Here is a 19294-nt window from a genome sequence, read left to right as displayed (position 1 = left end):
AAAAAAAAAAAAAGGAGAAAAATTAGAAAATATTTAAAATTTTTTTTTTTACCTGGAATTTTATTTTTTTTTAGGAATGGCAGGGGCTCTGCAGGGCCAGAGCGCGTCCTCGGGCAGCTCGGAGATCAAATCCGACGACGAAGCCGACGAGAACCTGCAGGAGCCCAAAGGGGCCGAGGAGAAGAAGCTGGAAGAGGAGAAGAAGGAGCTCAAATCCATAACTAGGTCAAGATCTAGGTAACGGGCAAAGGGGGGGAATGGAAAGAGGAGAAAAAGAGGAGAAAAACAAAAAAAAAATGAAGGAAATCGGTGGAGGAATGGGGGAGATATGGGGGAAAAAGGGGAGAAAATTCAGATTAAAATGGGGGAAAATTGGGAATAAAATGGGGAAAAAATGGGGAAAATTTTGGAATAAAATGGAGGGAAAATGGCCAAAAAATGGGAATAAAATGGGGAAAAATTGGGGAAAAAAATGGGGAAAATTGGGGGAAAATTGGAAAAAAAATGGGGAAAAATTGGGAAAAAATTTGGAATAAAATGGGGAAAAATTGGGGAAAAAATTAAAAAAAAAAAGAAGAAAATCGGTGGAAAAATGGGGAAAATTGGGAAAAAAATGGGAAAAAATTGAGGGAAAAATTTGGGGAAAAATTGGGAATAAAATGGGGAAAAATTGGGGGAAAATTGGGGAAAAATTTGGAATAAAATGGGGAAAAATTGGGAATAAAATGGGGGAAAATTGGGGGAAAATTGGGAATAAAATGGGGAATAAAATGGGGGAAAATTGGGGAAAAATTGGGAATAAAATGGGGGAAAATTGGGAGAAAATTGGGGAAAAATTTGGAATAAAATGGGGAAAAATTGGGAATAAAATGGGGGAAAATTGGGGAAAAATTGGGAATAAAATGGGGAAAAATTGGGGGAAAATTTGGGAAAAAATTGGAATAAAATGGAGAAAAAATGGGAAAAAAATGGGGGAAAATTGAGGAAAAAAAGGGAAAAAATTTGGGAAAAATTGGAGGAAAATTGGGAAAAATTTGGGAATAAAATTGGAATAAAATGGGGAAAAATTGGGAATAAAATGGGGAAAAAATTGGGGAAAAATTGGGAATAAAAATAGTGGAAAAAAAGGAAAAATTTGGAAAAAAAATCGGGAAAAAAATTGGGAAAGTTAAGAATAAAATGGGGGAAAATTGGGAATAAAAAGGGGAAAAAATCGGGGAAAAAATTGGGGAAAAATTGGAAAAAAAATGGGCAAAAATTGGGGAAAAATTGGAAAAAAATTTGGAATAAAATGGTGAAAAAAACAGGGAAAAAATGGGGAAAAATTGAGAAAAAAATTGGGGAAAAATTGGGGGAAAATTGGGAATAAAATGGGGAAAAATTGGGAAAAAATTGGGGAAAATTGGGGAAAAATTTGGAATAAAATGGGAAAAAATGGGGAAAAAATCAGAATAAAATTGGAATAAAATGGGGAAAAATTTGGAATAAAATGGGGAAAAATTGGGAAAAATTTGGAATAAAATGGGGGAAAAATTGGGGAAAAATTTGGGGGAAAATTGAGAAAAAAATGGGAAAAAATTGGGGAAAAATTGGGGGAAAATTGGGAAAAAAATTGGAATAAAATGGGGGAAAATTTGGAATAAAATGGGGAAAAATGGGAAAAAATTGGGAATAAAATGGGGAAAAAAAAGGGGAAAAAATGGGGAAAAATGAGAAAAAAATTGGGGAAATTGGGGAAAAATTGGGAATAAAATGGGGAAAAAATGGGAAAAAAATGGGGAAAAATTGGGGAAAATTGGGAATAAAATTGGGAAAAAATTGGAAAAAATTGGGAAAAATTTGGAATAAAATGGGAAAAAAAAAGGGAAAAAATGGGGGAAAAATTAAGAATAAAATGGGGAAAAATTGGGAAAAATTTGGAATAAAATGGGGGAAAATTGGGGGAAAAATTGGGGAAAAATTGGGGGAAAATTGGGAAAAAATTGGGAATAAAATGGGGAAAAATTGAGGAAAAATTTGGAATAAATTGAGGAAAAAATGGGGAAAAAATCGGAAAAAAATTGGGAAAAATTAGGAGAAAAATTGGGAAAAATTGGGGAAAAATTGAGAATAAAATGGGAAAAAATTGGGACAAAAATGGGACAACATCTCCAACCCCCCCCCCCCACCCCAACCACCCCATCAACCACCCCAAATTAAAATTATTTTTGTTGTCTTCTCCTGGCAGCAATAACGACGACGAGGACCTGACCCCAGAGCAGAAAGCCGAGCGGGAGAAAGAACGACGAATGGCCAACAACGCCCGCGAGCGTCTCCGGGTTCGAGACATCAACGAGGCCTTCAAGGAGCTGGGCAGGATGGTCCAACTGCACCTGAAGAGCGATAAACCACAGACCAAGCTGTTGATTCTTCACCAAGCTGTGGCTGTCATCCTCAGCTTGGAGCAGCAGGTCCGAGGTTGGTCCTGGAGATCATAAGGGGGTTGGTGGTGGTGGGTGTGGTGGTTTTGGTGGGTTTGGTGGAGGTTTTGGTGGGTTTTGAGAAGGTTCCTCAAGGTTCCTTCAAGATTTCTCATGGTAGAACTTCATGTAGATTGTCCATGGTGGTTCCTTCTTATAGATCTTCATGCCAGGACTCCATAATGACCTTCAGAAAGTTTCTAGAAGGTTCCTAAGAGAAGTTATGGAGGATGTTCCTCACCATGTTCTTCATGGTGGTTCTCCATGGAGGAACCTCCTAGAAACTTCTGGAAGGTCGCTATGGAGTCCTCAATGGAAGCTCTACCAGGTCCTCCATGGAGGTCTCCATAGAAGATCTCCATGTGGTTCTTCTAGAAGGTTCTTTAGGTCCTTCAAGGTTCCTGAGAAGATCTTCATGCCAGGACTCCATAATGACCTTCAGAAAGGTTCTGGCATCTTCTAGATAGGAATTCGAGAAGGTTCTTCAAGGTTCCTTCAAGATTTCTCATGGTAGAACTTCATGTAGGTTGTCCATGGTGGTTCCTCCTTATAGATCTTGATGCCAGGACTCCATAATGACCTTCAGAAAGTTTCTAGGACATTCCTAAGAAGTTATGGCCAAGTTCTTCTAGAAGGTTCCTCATGGTTTTACTCCATGGAGGAAGCTCCTAGAAACTTCTGGAAGGTCGCTATGGAGTCCTCATGAAAGCTCTACCAGTCTCCATGGAGGTCTCCATGAAGGTCTCCATAGGTTCTTCTAGAAGGTTCTTTGAGGTCCTCAAGGTTCCTCATGGAAGATCTTCATGCCAGGACTCCATAATGACCTTCAGAAAGTTCCTGGCATCTTCTAGATAGGAATTCGAGAAGGTTCTTCAAGGTTCCTTCAAGATTTCTCCTGGTAAAACTTCATGGATTGGTTCCTTAGTGGTTCCTTCTTATAGACCTTCATGCCAGGACTCCATAATGACCTTCAGAAAGTTTCTAGAAGGTTCCTAAGAGGAGTTATGGCCAAATTCTTCTAGAAGGTTCCTCATGGTTTTACTCCATGGAGGAACCTCGTAGAAACTTCTGGAAGGTCCTATGGAGTCCTCGATGGAAGCTCTACCAGTCCTCCATGGAGGTCTCCATGAAAAGTCTCCATCAAGTTCTTCTAGAAGGTTCTTTGAGGTCCTCAGCTCAATGGAAGATCTTCATGCCAGGACTCCATAATGACCTTCAGAAAGGTTCTGGCATCTTCTAGATAGGAATTCCAGAAGGTTCTTCAAGGTTCCTTCAAGATTTCTCATGGTAGAACTTCATGGATTGGTTCCTTAGTGGTTCCTTCTTATAGATCTTCACTCCAGGACTCCATAATGACCTTCAGAAAGTTTCTAGGACGTTCCTAAGAGGAGTTATGACCATGTTCTTCTAGAAGGTTCCTCATGGTTTTACTCCATGGAGGAACCTCGTAGAAACTTCTGGAAGGTCGCTATGGAGTCCTCAATGGAAGCTCTACCAGCTCCTCCATGGAGGTCTCCATGGAGGTCTCCATCATGTTCTTCTAGAAGGTTCTTTGAGGTCCTTCAAGGTTCCTGATGGAAGATCTTCATGCCAGGACTCCATAATGACCTTCAGAAAGGTTCTGGCATCTTCTAGAAATTAAGGTTAAGGTTCTCAAGATTCCATGGTAGAATTCATATGTCTTAGTGGTTCCTCCATAGACTTCATGCAGACTCCAATGACCTCAGAAGTTTCTAGAGGTTCCTAACAGAGTTCACAGTTTTCTAGAGGTTCCTCATGTTTACTCCAGGACCTACTAGAATCTGAGGTCGCTATGGATCCTCATGGAAGCTTACCACTCCTCCATGGAGGTCTCCATGGAAGGCCCTCCATGTGTTCTTCTAGAAGGTTCTTGAGTCCTCAAGGTCCTCATGGAAGATCTTCATGCCGGGACTCCATGACCTTCAGAAGTTCTAGAAGGTTCCTAGAGAATTATGGGATGTTCTCACATGTTCTTCATGGTGGTCTCCATGAGGTTCTTCATAGAAGGTCACAGTCTCTATGGGTCCTCTATGGAAGCTCTACCAGTCCTCCATGGAGGTCTCCATAAAGGTCTCCATAGGTTCTTCTAGAAGGTTCTTTGAGGTCCTTCAAGGTCTCTCATGGAAGATCTTCATGCCAGGACTCCATAATGACCTTCAGAAAGGTTCTGGCATCTTCTAGATAGGAATTCGAGAAGGTTCTTCAAGGTTCCTTCAAGATTTCTCATGGTAGAACTTCATGGATTGGTTCCTTAGTGGTTCCTCCTTAGACCTTATGCCAGGACTCCATAATGACCTTCAGAAAGTTCTAGAACGTTCCTAAAGAAGTTATGGCCAAATTCTTCTAGAAGGTTCCTCATGGTTTTACTCCATGGAGGAACCTCGTAGAAACTTCTGGAAGGTCTCTATGGAGTCCTCAATGGAAGCTCTACCAGGTCCTCCATGGAGGTCTTCATGGAAGATCTCCATGTGGTTCTTCTAGAAGGTTCTTTGAGGTCCTTCAAGGTGGAACTTCATGGAGGTTCTCCATGGAGGTTCTCCATTTTTCCATGGATTTTTTTTTTTCCATGGAATTTTTTTCCATGGAATTTTTGGGGGATTTTTCCATGGAATTTCTCCATTTTTCCATGGAATTTTTTGGGGATTTTTCCATGGAATTTCTCCATTTTTCCATGGAATTTTTGGGGGATTTTTCCATGGAATTTCGGGATTTCATGGGAATTATTCGGATTTTCATGGACTCATTTCCATGGTGTTGGGAGATTTTTCACATGGCAGATTTTGTGGGATTTTCCTGGAATTTACTCATTTTCCATGGAAATTTTGGGTTTTTCCATGAATTTCGTCCATTTTTCCATGGAATTTTGGGATTTTCCATGGAATATTTTGGGTTTCATGGAATTTTGGGGATTTGTGGAATTTCTCTTTGTATTCCATGGGAATTTCTGGGGATTTTTCCATGAATTTGGGGATTTCCATGGAATTTCTCCATTTTTCCATGGAATTTTTTGGGGATTTTTCCATGGAATTTCTCCATTTTTCCATGGAATTTCTCCATTTTTTTCCCTGGAATTTCTCCATTTTTCCATGGAAATTTTGGGGATTTCATGGAATCAATTGTTCCATGGAATTTTATGGGGATTTTCATGGAATTTTGGAATTTTTCCATGGAATTTTTGGGGATTCATGGAATCTCCATCATGGAATATTTTTGGGATTTTTCCATGGAATTTGGGGTTCATTTCATGGAATTTTTATGGGATTTCTCCATGAAGATTTCCATTTTTCCAATGAATTGGATTTCATAATGGGAATCATGGAATTGGAGTTCCATGGAATTTCTCATGGAATTTGCCCATGGATCATGAATATTGGGGATTTTCATGGAATTTCTCCATTTTTCCATGGAGAGCATCATCATGCTGCATGTCTTGCTGGAATTTCCAATTTTTTACATGGAAATTTTGGGGCATTTTCGAAATTTTTCATTTTTACATGGAATTTCTGGGGATTTATCCATGGAATTCGGAATTCTGATCATGGATCTGTCATCGCAATGGGAATGAATCCAATGAGAATCTGCAATGGGCCATGGGGAAATGATCGGAATGGCCGACCATGGGATCTGCGGAGTCAAGGATTGGGGGATCAATGGGAATCAATGGGGATATGTGACATGGAATGTGGGGGAAATAATCATAACAAACAATCGGGAATGAATTGATGATCAATGGAAATTGGAAATTGGGAATAATGGGAATAATTGCAATCAATGGGAATCAATGGGATAATGAAATGGGACAATGGGGAATGAATGGGAATCAATGGGATCAATGATCATGGACTCAATGGGATCAATGGGAATTAATGGGTCAAGGAATCAATGGAATCAATGGAATCAATGGCAATCAATGGAATCAATGGAATCAATGGGAATGACATGGATAATGGCAATCAATGGAATCCAATGGAATCATGGGATCAATGGATGGATCAATGGGATCAATAGGAATCAATGGAATCAATGGGATCAATGGGAATCAATAGAATCAATGGGAATCAATGGCACTCAGCATGGGGACAAAATCACATGGGAATGTACAGGGGGGGAAAATCAATCAATAATTGGGTTTAAATGGAAAATTGGAATTGGGCAATTGGGGAAATATGGAAATTGGATCAATGGGAATGCAATGGGATCAATGGGATCAATGGGAATCAATGGGATCAATGGAATCCAATGGAGTCAATGGATCAATGGATCATGGATCAATGGGAATCATGGATCAATGGAATCAATGGAATCAATGGAATCAATGGGAATCAATGGAATCATGGCAACAATGGCATCAATGAGGATCAATGGAATCAATGGGAATCAATGGGGATCAATGGGAATCAATGGGAGTCAATGGGGATCAATGGCACTCACCCGGCCATGGGGGACGGAGCCAATCACATGGGGCAGATGTGACAGGTGGGGGCGGGGCTAAAAAACAAAAAAAATCCGGGAAAATTGTGATTAATTAATTGGGAAAATTGGGGGAAAATTTGGGGGAAAATTGGGAATAAAATGGGGAATGAATGGGAATGAATGGGGATCAATGGGAGTCAATGGGGATCAATGGGGATCAATGGGAACCAATGGGGATCAATGGGAATCAATGGGAATCAATGGGGAATGAATGGGAGTCAATGGGAATCAATGGGAATCAATGGGGATGAATGGCAATCAATGGGAATCAATGGCAATCAATGGGAATCAATGGGAATCAATGGGGATCAATGGGAATCAATAGGAATCAATAGGAATCAATGGGAATGAATAGGAATCAATGGGAATCAATGGGAATCAATGGGAATCAATGGGGATCAATGGGAATGAATGGCAATCAATGGGAATCAATGGGAATCAATAGGAATCAATGGGAATCAATGGGAATCAATGGGAATCAATGGCAATCAATGGGAACCAATGGGAATCAATGGGGATCAATGGGGATCAATGGGGATCAATGGGGATCAATAGAAATCAATGGGAACCAATGGGGATCAATGGGGATCAATGGGAATCAATGGGGATCAATGGGAATCAATGGGGATCAATGGGGATCAATGGGAATCAATGGGAATCAATGGGAATCAATGGGGATCAATGGGGATCAATGGCACTCACCCGGCCATGGGGGACGGAGCCAATCACATGGGGCAGATGTGACAGGTGGGGGCGGGGCTAAAAATCAATCAAAATTGGGGGAAATTGAGTTTAATTAATTGGGAAAATTGGGGGGAAATTTGGGGGAAAATTGGGGGGAAATTGGGAATAAAATGGGGGAAAATTGGGGGAAATTTGGGGAAAATTGGGAATAAAATTAGGGGAAAATGGGGGAAAATTTGGATTAAAATGGGGAAAAAAATGGGAATCAAATGGAGAAAAATGGGGGAAAATTGGGGGAAAATTGGGGAAAAATTGGGAGAAAATTTGGAATAAAATGGGGAAAATTGGGGAAAAATTGGGAATAAAATGGGAATAAAATGGGAATAAAATGGGGAAAATTGGGGGAAAATGGGGGAAAAATTGGGGAAAATTTGGAATAAAATGGGGAAAAAAATGGGGGAAAATTGGGGGAAAAATTTGGAATAAATTGGAGAAAAATTGGGAAAAAAATGGATTAAATTGGGGAAAAAATGGGAATAAATAGAGAAAAATTGGGGAAAATTTGGGATAAAATTTGGGATAAAATGGGGGAAAAATGGGGAAAAATTTTGGAATAAAATGGGGAAAAAATTGGAATAAAATGGGGAAAAATTTGGAATAAAATGGAGAAAAATTGGGGAAAAATTTGGAATAAAATGGGGAAAAAATTGGGGAAAATTGGGAATAAAATTGGGATAAAATTGAGGAAAAATTGGGAAAAAATTGGGGAAAAAATGGGGGAAAATTGGGAGAAAATTTGGAATAAAATGGGGAAAAAAAACTGAGAAAAATTTGGAATAAATTGGGGTAAAATTGGGGAAAATTTGGGGGAAATTGGGGAAAAATTTGGAATAATTTGGGGAAAAATTGGGCAAAAATTAGAATAAAATTGGGAGAAAATTTGGAATAAAATGGGAGAAAAATGGGGAAAAAATTTGGAATAAAATGGGAGAAAATTGGGGAAAAATTGGAATAAATTGGGGGAAAATTGAATTTAAAAACTGGGAAAAATGGGGGGAAAATTTGGGGAAAATTGGGGAAAAATGGGGGAAAATTTGGAATAAAATGGGGGAAAATTGGAGAAAAATTGGGAAAAATTTTGATTAAATTGGGGAAAAAATGGGAATCAAATGGAGAAAAATTGGGGAAATTGGGGGGAAAATTGGGGAAAAATTTGGAATAAATTGGGATAAAATTGAGGTGAAAATTGGGGAAAAAATTGGGAAAAAATGGGGAAAAATTGGAATAAAATTTGGAATAAAATGGGGAAAATTTGGAATAAATTGGGATCAAAATGGAGAAAAATTTGGAATAAATTGGGGGAAAATTGGGAATAAAATTGGGGAAAAATTGGAATAAATTGGGAAAAAATTTGGAAAAAAATGGAGAAAAATTGACAAAACATTGGAGAAAATTGGGAGAAAAATTGGAGAAAATTTGATATAAAATTGGGAAAAATGAGAAAAATTTTGGCTAAAATTGGGGAAAAATTTGGGATAAAAATTTGGATAAAATTGGGGAAAATTGAAGAAAAATTGGGATTAAAGTGGGAATAAATTGGGATAAAATTGAGGTGAAAATTGGGAAAAATTGGGTAAAAATTGGGAATAAAATTGGAAATAAAATGGGGAAAAGATGGGAAATAATTTGGATAAAAATGGGAATAAATTGGGATAAATTGGGTAAAAATTGGGAATAAAATGGGGAAAAATATGTGGGAAAATTGGGATAAAAATGGGAATAAAAATAGGAAAAAATTGGGAAAATTTGGGGGAAAATTTGGAATAAAATGGGAAAAAATTGGGAATAAAATGGAATAAAAATGGGGGAAAAAATCCTAAAAAAATCCAAATTTTTAATATAAAATTGCCATTTTTTAATATAAAAAATTAATTTTTTTTTGTTTTTTTTCTTTTGCAGCTTTGGGAGGAAAAAAAGGAGAAAATTTTGTACAAAAAAATCTCGACAAGTCTGAGTCATTCCATGGGCACAGACGCCTGAAAATTCCCTAAAAAACCCCAAAAAATTCCCTAAAAAAATTCCCTAAAAAATTCCCTAAAAAACCCCAAAAAATTCCCAAAAATTCCCCAAAAAATCCTGGAAAATTTGGGAATTTTTCGCTTCCACACTGTGGATTTTGTGCCTAAAGAAATGTTGAATTTTGGTTTTTTTTTTTGGAGAAATAAAGTGAAAAAATGGGAAAAAAATGGGGGGAAAATGAGAATTTTTGGAGGGATAAAGGGGAAATAATTGGAATAAAATTGGGAAAAAATTGGGGGAAAAATGGGAAAAATTTGGGATAAAATGGGGGAAAATTTGGGGAAAAATTTGGGATAAAATGGGGAAAATTGGGGGAAAATTTGGGGAAAAATGGGAAAAAATTGGAATAAAAATGGGGGGAAATTGGGGAAAAAATGAGAAAAAAATTGGGAAAAAATTTGGAGTAAAAATGCAAAAAATGCAGAAAAATTTGAATAAAATTGGGGGAAAATTTGGGAAAAAATTGGAATAAAAATGGGAAAAATTGGGGGAAATGGAATAAAAATTGAGGAAAAAATTGGGGAAAAATTGGAATAAAATTGGGGAAAAATTGGGGAAAAAATGGAATAAAAATGGGGGAAAATTGGGAAAAATTTGGAATAAAAATTGGGGAAAATTGGGAAAAAAAGAATAAAAATGGAGGAAAAATTAGAAAAAATTGGGGAAAAATTGGAAGAAAAATGGGGAAAATATTGGAATAAAAATGGAAAAAATTGGGGGAAAATTGGTGAAAATAATGGGAAAAATTGGTGAAGAAAAAGAGGAAAAAAGAGGGGAAATTGGGGGAAAAATGGGAATAAAAATTGAAAAAAATTGGAATGAAAATGGGGGAAAATTGGGGAAAATTTGGGATAAAATGGGGGAAAAAATTGGGATAAAAAGGGAAAAAATAGGAGAAAAAATGGGAATATTTGGAGAAAATTAGGGAAAATTGTGGGAAAAAAAATCAGAAAAAATTGGGAAAATTAAGTAAAAAATGGGAAAAAAAAGGGGAAAAAATAAAATTAAAAAAAAAAAAAGGAAAAAACAGAAAAAAATAAATAAAAATGGACCAGTGCCTCGATTTTTTCCATGGATTTTTGGTGTTTCTCTGAGTTGTGGAATTGTCCGGCCGGGCTGGGAAAGTTCTGGAAGTTCTTTGTGTTTCATTCTTGTAGCAATAAATGTGATTTTCTAGGTGGGGTTTGGTTTTTGAGGGGAAAAAATGGGGAAAAAATTGGAATAAAATTGGGGAAAAAATGGGGGGGGGAAGGGTAAAAATTCCAGGAAAAAATTGGAATAAAATGGTAAAAATATGGGGGAAAATTTGGAATAAAATTGGGGGAAAATAGGGGGGGAAATTTGGAATAAAATGAGGGAAATATGGGAGGGAATTGGGAACAATTTGGAAAAATGGGAGGAAATTTGGGGGAAAATTGGAAAAAAAAAGGGAAAATTGGATGAAAAAATGGAAAAATTAGGAAAAAATGTGGAGGGGAACGGGGGGGGGGAATGAGAAAAAATGGACAAAAAACGTTGGGAAAATCATTAAAAAGCAGGAAAATAACAAGAGAAAAACAGCAATGTTTTATAAATATAAATATTTACAATAAATATCAACAACACCCGGAATAAAACCGAAATAAAATAAAAATAAAATAAAAATTACCGGTTCTCTACACGAGCTCCAAGATGGCGGCGGATCCGTGAGGGGGAAGCTCCAGAGAGGCTCGGGCGGCCTCGAATTTGGGCTTAAAATGGGAAAAGTTGGCAAAAAAAAATTCTAAAAATTCAAGAAAATAAAGAAAAATATCTGAAGTTAACTTTAAAATACAAAAATTATAAAAAATTCTCGGGGTTTTTTCTGTTTCCCCTCAGGATCGGGGTCCCCCTCAGGGTTTCCCGCCTTTTCCCTCAGGTTCGGGGTCCCCTCAGATTCAAGGAAAAATCGGAATTTAAGCCAGAAAAAAAACCCCAAAATCCTAAAAAAAAAACTTTAAAAAAGGCTGAAATCCCAAATAAAGTCCAGAAATCCCAAAAAAACCCAAAAAATTCTCATTTTTTTTTCTGTTTCCCCTCAGGATCGGGGTCCCCCTCAGGGTTTCCCGCCTTTTCCCTCAGGTTCGGGGTCCCCTCAGATTCAAGGAAAAATCGGAATTTAAGCCAGAAAAAAACCCAAAATCCTAAAAAAAAACTTTAAAAAAGGCTGAAATCCCAAATAAAATCCATAAAAACCCCAGAAATTATAAAAATTTCGCGGAATTTTCTGTTTCCCCTCAGGATCGGGGTCCCCCTCAGGGTTTCCCGCCTTTTCCCTCAGGTTCGGGGTCCCCTCAGATTCAAGGAAAAATCGGAATTTAAGCCTGAAAAAAAACCCAAAATCCTAACAAAAAACTCAAAAAACCCTGAAATCCCAAATAAAGTCCCGAAATCCCAAAAAAACCAAAAAAATTCTCATTTTTTTTTCTGTTTCCCCTCAGGAACGGGTCCCCCTCAGGTTTTCCCGCCTTTTTCCCTCAGGTTCGGGGTCCCCTCAGATTCAAGGAAAAATCGGAATTTAAACCAGAAAAAAACCCCGAAAATCCTAAAAAAAACTTTAAAAAAGCCTGAAATCCCAAATAAATTCCAAAATCTCAAAAAAACCCAAAAAATTATCTTTTTTTTTCTGTTTCCCCTCAGGAACGGGTCCCCCTCAGGTTTTCCCGCCTTTTCCCTCAGGTTCGGGGTCCCCTCAGATTCAAGGAAAAATCGGAATTTAAGCCAGAAAAAAACCCCAAAATCCAAAAAAACCCTTAAAAAAAAGCCTGAAATCCCAAATAAAATCCATAAATCCCTAAAAACCCCAGAAATTCCAAAAATTTCTCGGGGTTTTTTTCCCGGTCCCCTCAGGCTCCGCCCCCTCAGGTTCGGAGAAAAATTAGGAATTTAAGGAAAAAAAAATCAAAAAAATCCCTCAAAAAACCTTTAAAAAGTCCTGAAATCTCCAAAAAAATCCAGAAATTCCCCAACACTTCCCCTAAAAATCCCCAAAATCCCCATTTATTTCCTTAAATAACACAAAAATCTCAAAAAAATCCAATTTTTTTCCTTCAATTCCCCAAAAAATCCCGAAAAATTCCCCCCCCAAAATTCCCCAATTTCCCCAAAATCCCCCAAAAAACCGACAGAAAAAATCAATTTTATTGTTCAAAAAACCAACAAAATTGTAATTTATTTTTAAAAATTTTAGGATTTTAAAAAGTTTTTATTTTTGGAATTTTGGGGGATTTTTAAGGGAATTTTTGGGGGATTTTGGGGAATTTTTAATGGAATTTTTTAGGGATTTAAAGGGATTTTTAGCGGATTTTTTTGAATTTTAATGGAATTTTTGGGGGGATTTTTAAGGGAATTTTGGGGGGATTCTATTGATTTTTTATTAAATTTTTGAGGGATTTTAATGGAATTTTTATTGAATTTTAATTGGATTTTGGGGGATTTTAATTGAATTTTTATTAAATTTTGGAGGGGAATTTTTACGGGAATTTTAAAGGAAAATTTGGGGATTTTATTGAATTTTGGGGAATTTTTAAAGGAATTTTTAGGGGGATTTTAATTGAATTTTTAGAGAATTTTTATTGAATTTTTGTGGAATTTTAAGGAATTTTTAGGGGATTTTAATTGAATTTTTGGGTTTTTTTTCCGGGAATTTTTCGGGGGATTTTAATTGAATTTTTATTAAATTTGGGGGGATTTTTCATGGAATCTTTAGGGGAGTTTTTATGGGGATTTTAAGGAAGTTTTTCGGGAATTTTTGGGGTTTTTAATGGAATTTGTTTGGTTTTTATTGTGATTTTTTAAGGTATTTTAGGGCATTTTTAACGGATTTTTAATGTGGTTTTTTTTGGGTTTTAATGGAATTTTAAAGGAATTTTTTAGGGGTTTTAATGGAACTTTTAATGGAATTTGTGGGGTTTTAAGGTCATTTTTTAGGGAATTTTAAATGAAAATTTAATGGATTTTTTTTTATTTTAAATGGAATTTTTTAGGCTTTTTTTCACAGAATTCCCACCCCAAAAAAAAAACTTTATTCCGATTTCTTATTTCAATTTTATTTTTCAACCAAAACAAAGCCGCTTCCCCTCAGAGCCGCCGCTTCCCCTCACGACCGCCGCCATCTTGGCTCCCCCTCCCCTTTTTTTCCCGCGCTCGCCCCTCACAGCAATGGCTCCCGCACCGATCCCGCCGTTAATCCCGGCAACCGATCCCGGTAATGTTACCGGCAACGGAAATAGGAAGGACACCGGACGTGGTATGGCCGCCTTTGGGCTCGGTCCTAGCGCCGGGATGGAGAAAAGCGGGAAGGGAAATGGCGAATTCGGTTTTCTTAGGGTCCCGCCATGATTTTCCCTCATGGATCCCTTTAAGGGCGCTGGCTCCGGTTCCCCTTCAGGGATCCCGCCATGATTCCCCCTCAGGGGTTCTTCTCCGGTTTCCCCCTCAGAAATCCCGCTCCGGTTTCCCCTCAGGAATCCCGCCATAGTTTCCCCTCAGAAATCCCGCTCCGGTTTCCCCTCAGGGGTCCCGCCATGGCTTCCCTCAGGAATCCCGCTCCGGTTTCCCCTCAGGAATTCGCCATTATTCCCCCTCAGGGGTCCCTCTCCGGTTTCCCCTCAGGAATTCCGCCATAATTCCCCCTCACGCGTTCTTCTCCGGTTTCCCCTCATGAATTCCGCCATGGTTCCCCCTCAGGGGTCCCGCCATGATTCCCCCTCAGAAATCCCGCTCCGGTTTCCCCTCAGGGGTCCCGCCATGATTCCCCCTCAGAAATCCCGCTCCGGTTTCCCCTCAGGGATCCCTCTCCGGTTTCCCCTCAGGAATTCCGCCATAATTCCCCCTCACGGGTTCTTCTCCGGTTTCCCCTCATAAATTCCGCCATAGTTTCCCCTCAGGAATCCCTCTCCGGTTTCCCCTCAGGGGTCCCGCCATGATTCCCCCTCAGAAATCCCTCTCCGGTTCCCTTTCAGGGGTCCCGCCATGATTCCCCCTCAGAAATCCCGCTCCGGTTTCCCCTCAGGGGTCCCTCTCCGGTTTCCCCTCATGAATTCCGCCATAGTTTCCCCTCAGAAATCCCGCTCCGGTTTCCCCTCATGAATTCCGCCATAGTTTCCCCTCAGGGGTCCCGCTCCGGTTTCCCTCCCGCCATGATTCCCCCTCAGGAATCCCACCATGGCTCCCCCTCAGGTCTCTCCCACTGATATCCCGCCATAGCTCCCGCTCCTCTTCCCCCCCTCCCGCCTCTCCCGCCATGCTTTCCCCTCACGGTTCCCGCTCCGAGCCCGGCAATGCCCCGGTCCCGCCCCCGTTGGTTTCTCTCTCTCTATGGTGCTGCGAGGCCGCTCTGCCCCGCTCGGAGGCCGCGCTCGGGCCGGGCCGGGCTCACCCCGGTGGCTGCGCGCGCATCCCGCGCTCCTGGCACCGAGCGCCCGTTCCGCCATCGCCGCGGGGTCCCGGCCCCGTAACCCAAGCGGGCCGGTAACAACAAAACGGCCGAGTCGGGCTTGAAACCCCGGGACTGAATGGAGAAACCCGGCAGGATGGATTGTCCCGCGCTGCCTCCCGGTTGGAAAAAAGAAGAGGTGATCCGTAAGTCGGGTCTGAGCGCCGGGAAAAGCGATGTCTACTATTTTAGGTACGGGCCCCGTAGGGTTGGTGAGGTTTGGGGAGCTCCCGGTAAGCGCGGTGGGGTCGGTACCGGCTGTCAGAGCTCGGTCGTTTCCGCCATCGCTTCTGTCACGGAGACAGAAGAATTCCGGTTCGCTTTTTGAGGGGAACCGGGTTTTTATCACGGGGAGAGCTCGGAGTTTTATTTCGGTTTCGTGAGGGGGAACCGGGATCTCCTCATGGGGCACTTCCGGTTTCATGAGGGGGAACCGGCTCCTGTCATGAGGCACTTCCGGTTTCATGAGGGAGAACGGGGCTCTTAAAAAAATCTTTAAAAAATCCCCAAAAAATTCCAAAAAATCTCGAAAAATTCTGAAAAAAATCCCAAATAATTCTCAAAAAAAATTCTCAAAAATTCACCTAAAAATCCTCAAAAAAGTCCCAAAAAATTAAAAAAAAATTTAAAAAATCTCTAAAAAAATCCCAAAAAATTGTCTAAAAATCCTCAAAAAATCTCAAAAAATTCCCCAAAAATTTCTCAAAAATTCACCTAAAAATTCTCAAAAAATTCTCAAAAAATCCCATAAAAATTCTCAAAAAATTCCCAAAAAAATGTAAAAATTTCCTGAAAAATTCTCAAAAATTCTCAGAAATTCACCTAAAAATTTGCAAAAAATTCTCAAAAAATCCCGGAAAATTTCCCCAGAAATCCCACAAAAATTCTCGAAAAATTCCCAAAAAATCTCCTAAAAATCCCCAAAAAATTCTCAAAAAATCTCCTAAAAATCCCCAAAAAATCTCTAAAAATTCTCAAAAATTTGCAAAAAATCCCCCCAAAATTCTGTAAAAATTCTAAAAAAATCCCCACAAAATTCTCAAAAAATTCTCAAAAAAATTCCTAAAAAGTCCAAAAAAATCCCCCAAAAAATCTCTAAAAATTCCCCAAAAATTCCCAAAAAATCTCCTAAAAATCCCCAAAAAATCTCTAAAAATTCCCCCAAAAATTCTCAAAAATTCTCTAAAAACCCCCAAAAAATCCCAAAAAATTCTCAAAAAATCCCCCAAAATTGTCCAAAAAATTCCCAAAAAATCTTCTAAAAATCCCCAAAAATTCCTTTAAAAATTTCTAATAATTTCACAACATTTCCACCAAAAATCCTCAAAAAATCCTCTAAAATTTCTCAAAAAATCTCCTAAAAATCCCCCAAAATTCTCTAAAAATTCACCAAAATTGTCCAAAAAATTCTCAAAAAATCTCCTAAAAATCCCCAAAAATTCCATTAAAAATTCCTAAAAATTTCACAACATTCCCACCAAAAATCCTCAAAAAACACAAAAAAATCAGATTTTTTCCCTCAAAAATCACCGTAAAATCGCCATTTTTTCACCTAAAATCGCCATTTTTTCACCTAAAATCGCCAAATTTTTTGCCCAAAAATCCTAAAATAATTTCAATTAATTAAATATTTTAATTTTTTAGCCCCAGTGGGAAGAAATTCCGCAGCAAGCCGCAGCTGGCGCGCTACCTGGGCAATGCCGTTGAGCTGAGCTCCAAAAATTACAAAAAAAATCTCAAAAAAATCCCAAAAAAATCCCCAAAAAATTCCCAAAAAATTCCAAAAAAATCCCCAAAAATTTTCAAAAAATTCTCTAAAAATCCAAAAAAAATCCCTAAAAATCCCCAAAAAATTCTCCAAAAAATTCTCTAAAAATCCCCCAAAAATTCTCTAAAAATTCTCTAAAATTGTCCAAAAAATCTCCTAAAAATTCCCAAAAAATCTCCAAAAAATCTCAAAAAATCCCCAAAAAATTCTCTAAAAATTCTCAAAAAATTCCCTAAAAAATCCCAAAAAATTCTCAAAAAAATCCAAAAAAATTCCCTAAAAATCCCCAAGAAATCTCTAAAAATTCTCTAAAAATCCCCAAAAAATTCTCTAAAATTTCCCAAAAAATTCCCTTTAAAATTCAAAAAATTCCCCAAAAAATTCTCAAAAAATTCCCAAAAAATCTCCTAAAAAATCCCGAAAATTTCCTTAAAAAATTCCTAAAAATTTCACAACATTCCCACCAAAAATCCTCAAAAAATCCTCAAAAAACAAAAAAATCAGATTTTTTCCCTCAAAAATCGCCGTAAAATCGCCATTTTTTCACCTAAAATCGCCATTTTTTCACCCAAACTCCCCAAATTTTTTGCCAAAAAATCTTCAAATTGTTTTAATTAATGAAATTAATTAATTTTTTAGCCCCAGTGGGAAGAAATTCCGCAGCAAGCCGCAGCTGGCGCGCTACCTGGGCAATGCCGTTGAGCTGAGCTCCAAAAATTACAAAAAAAATCTCAAAAAAATCCCCAAAAAATCCCAAAAAATTCCCTAAAAAATCCCAAAAAATTCTAAAAAAAATCTCAAAAAAATCCAAAAAATCCCCCAAAAATTCTCTAAAAATTCTCAAAAAATTCCCCAAAAATTCCCTAAAAAATTCTAAAAAAATTCCCTAAAAAATCCAAAAAAATCCCAAAAAATTCTCAAAAAATTCCCTAAAAATTCTCTAAAAATTCCCCAAAAAATTCTCAAAAAATTCTCAAAAAATTCCCTAAAAATTCTCTAAAAATTCCCAAAAAATCTCCTAAAAATTGCCAAAAAATTCTCAAAAAATTCTCTAAAAACCCCCAAAAAATCCCAAAAAATTCTCAAAAAATTCCCCAAAATTCTCCAAAAAATTCTCAAAAAATCCCCAAAAAATCCCCAAAAATTCCATTAAAAATTCCTAAAAATTTCACAAAATTCCCACCAAAAATCCTCAAAAAATCCTCAAAAAACACAAAAAAAATCAGATTTTTCCCTCAAAAATCGCCGTAAAATCGCCATTTTTTCACCTAAAATCGCCATTTTTTCACCCAAACTCCCCAAATTTTTTGCCCAAAAACCCTGCAATCATCCTAATTAACAAAATTAATTAATTTTTTAGCCCCAGTGGGAAGAAATTCCGCAGCAAGCCGCAGCTGGCGCGCTACCTGGGCAATGCCGTTGAGCTGAGCTCCAAAAATTACCAAAAAAATCTCAAAAAAATCCCAAAAAATGCTCAAAAAATTCCCCAAAAATTCTCAAAAAATTCCCTAAAAAGTCCAAAAAAATCCCCAAAAAAATTCTCAAAAAATTCTCAAAAAATTCCCTAAAAAATCCAAAAAAATTCCCTAAAAATCCCCAAAAAATCTCTAAAAATTCTCAAAAAATTCCCAAAAAATCTCCTAAAAATCCCAAAAAATTCTCTAAAAATTCTCAAAAAATCCCCAAAAAATTCTCTAAAAATTCCCCAAAAATTCTCTAAAAAATCCAAAAAAATCCCCAAAAAATTCTCAAAAAATTCCCTAAAAAATCCCTAAAAATTGCCAAAAAATCCCCAAAAAATTCCCTAAAAATCCCCCAAAAATTCTCTAAAAATTCTCAAAAAATTCCCAAAAAATCTCCAAAAATTCTGCAAAAAATTCCCAAAAAATCCCCAAAAAATCCCCAAAAAATCTCCTAAAAATTCCCAAAAAATCCCCCAAAAAACCTCTAAAAATTCCCAAAAAATTCCCTAAAAATTGCCAAAAAATCCCCCAAAAAATCTCTAAAAATTCTCAAAAAAAGTCCAAAAAATTCTCAAAAATTCTCAAAAAATTCCCCAAAATTGTCCAAAAAATTCTCAAAAAATCTCCTAAAAAATCCCGAAAATTTCCTTTAAAAATTCCTAAAAATTTCACCACATTCCCACCAAAAATCCTCAAAAAATCCTCAAAAAACACAAAAAAAAATCCGAATTTTCATGTCAAAAATCGCCGTAAAATCGCCATTTTTTCACCTAAAATCGCCATTTTTTCACCCAAACTCCCCAAATTTTTTGCCAAAAAATCTTAAAATATTTTTAATTAATGAAATTAATTAATTTTTTAGCCCCAGTGGGAAGAAATTCCGCAGCAAGCC

The 19294-nt window shown here is 37.7% G+C and overlaps 2 protein-coding genes and 1 long non-coding RNA gene across 3 annotated transcripts; all 3 read left to right on the top strand.

The window, feature by feature from the left end:
• Positions 1-74: 74 nt before the first annotated feature.
• LOC135442052 (transcription factor 4-like) lies at positions 75-2506 on the top strand (the record flags this gene model as incomplete). The annotated part of the gene is made up of 2 exons (XM_064701602.1): positions 75-237; positions 2228-2506. Coding segments are annotated over 2 exons (413 nt in total), but the record flags the coding sequence as incomplete, so codon positions are not given.
• A 5061-nt stretch (positions 2507-7567) lies between these two features.
• LOC135442054 (uncharacterized) lies at positions 7568-10892 on the top strand. Its single transcript, XR_010438606.1, has 2 exons — positions 7568-7700; positions 9597-10892. It is a non-coding gene; the product is annotated as an uncharacterized LOC135442054 (long non-coding RNA).
• Positions 10893-14323: 3431 nt separating this feature from the next.
• Positions 14324-18469, top strand: LOC135442053 (methyl-CpG-binding domain protein 2-like; the record flags this gene model as incomplete). The annotated part of the gene is made up of 2 exons (XM_064701603.1): positions 14324-15363; positions 18300-18469. Coding segments are annotated over exons 1-2 (283 nt in total), but the record flags the coding sequence as incomplete, so codon positions are not given.
• Between the last annotated feature and the right edge of the window lie 825 nt (positions 18470-19294).

The sequence above is a fragment of the Zonotrichia leucophrys genome, unplaced genomic scaffold (assembly GCF_028769735.1).
Source record: "Zonotrichia leucophrys gambelii isolate GWCS_2022_RI unplaced genomic scaffold, RI_Zleu_2.0 Scaffold_921_19294, whole genome shotgun sequence".
Lineage (NCBI taxonomy): Eukaryota > Metazoa > Chordata > Aves > Passeriformes > Passerellidae > Zonotrichia > Zonotrichia leucophrys.
This window is presented reverse-complemented; position numbering and strand designations above follow the sequence as displayed.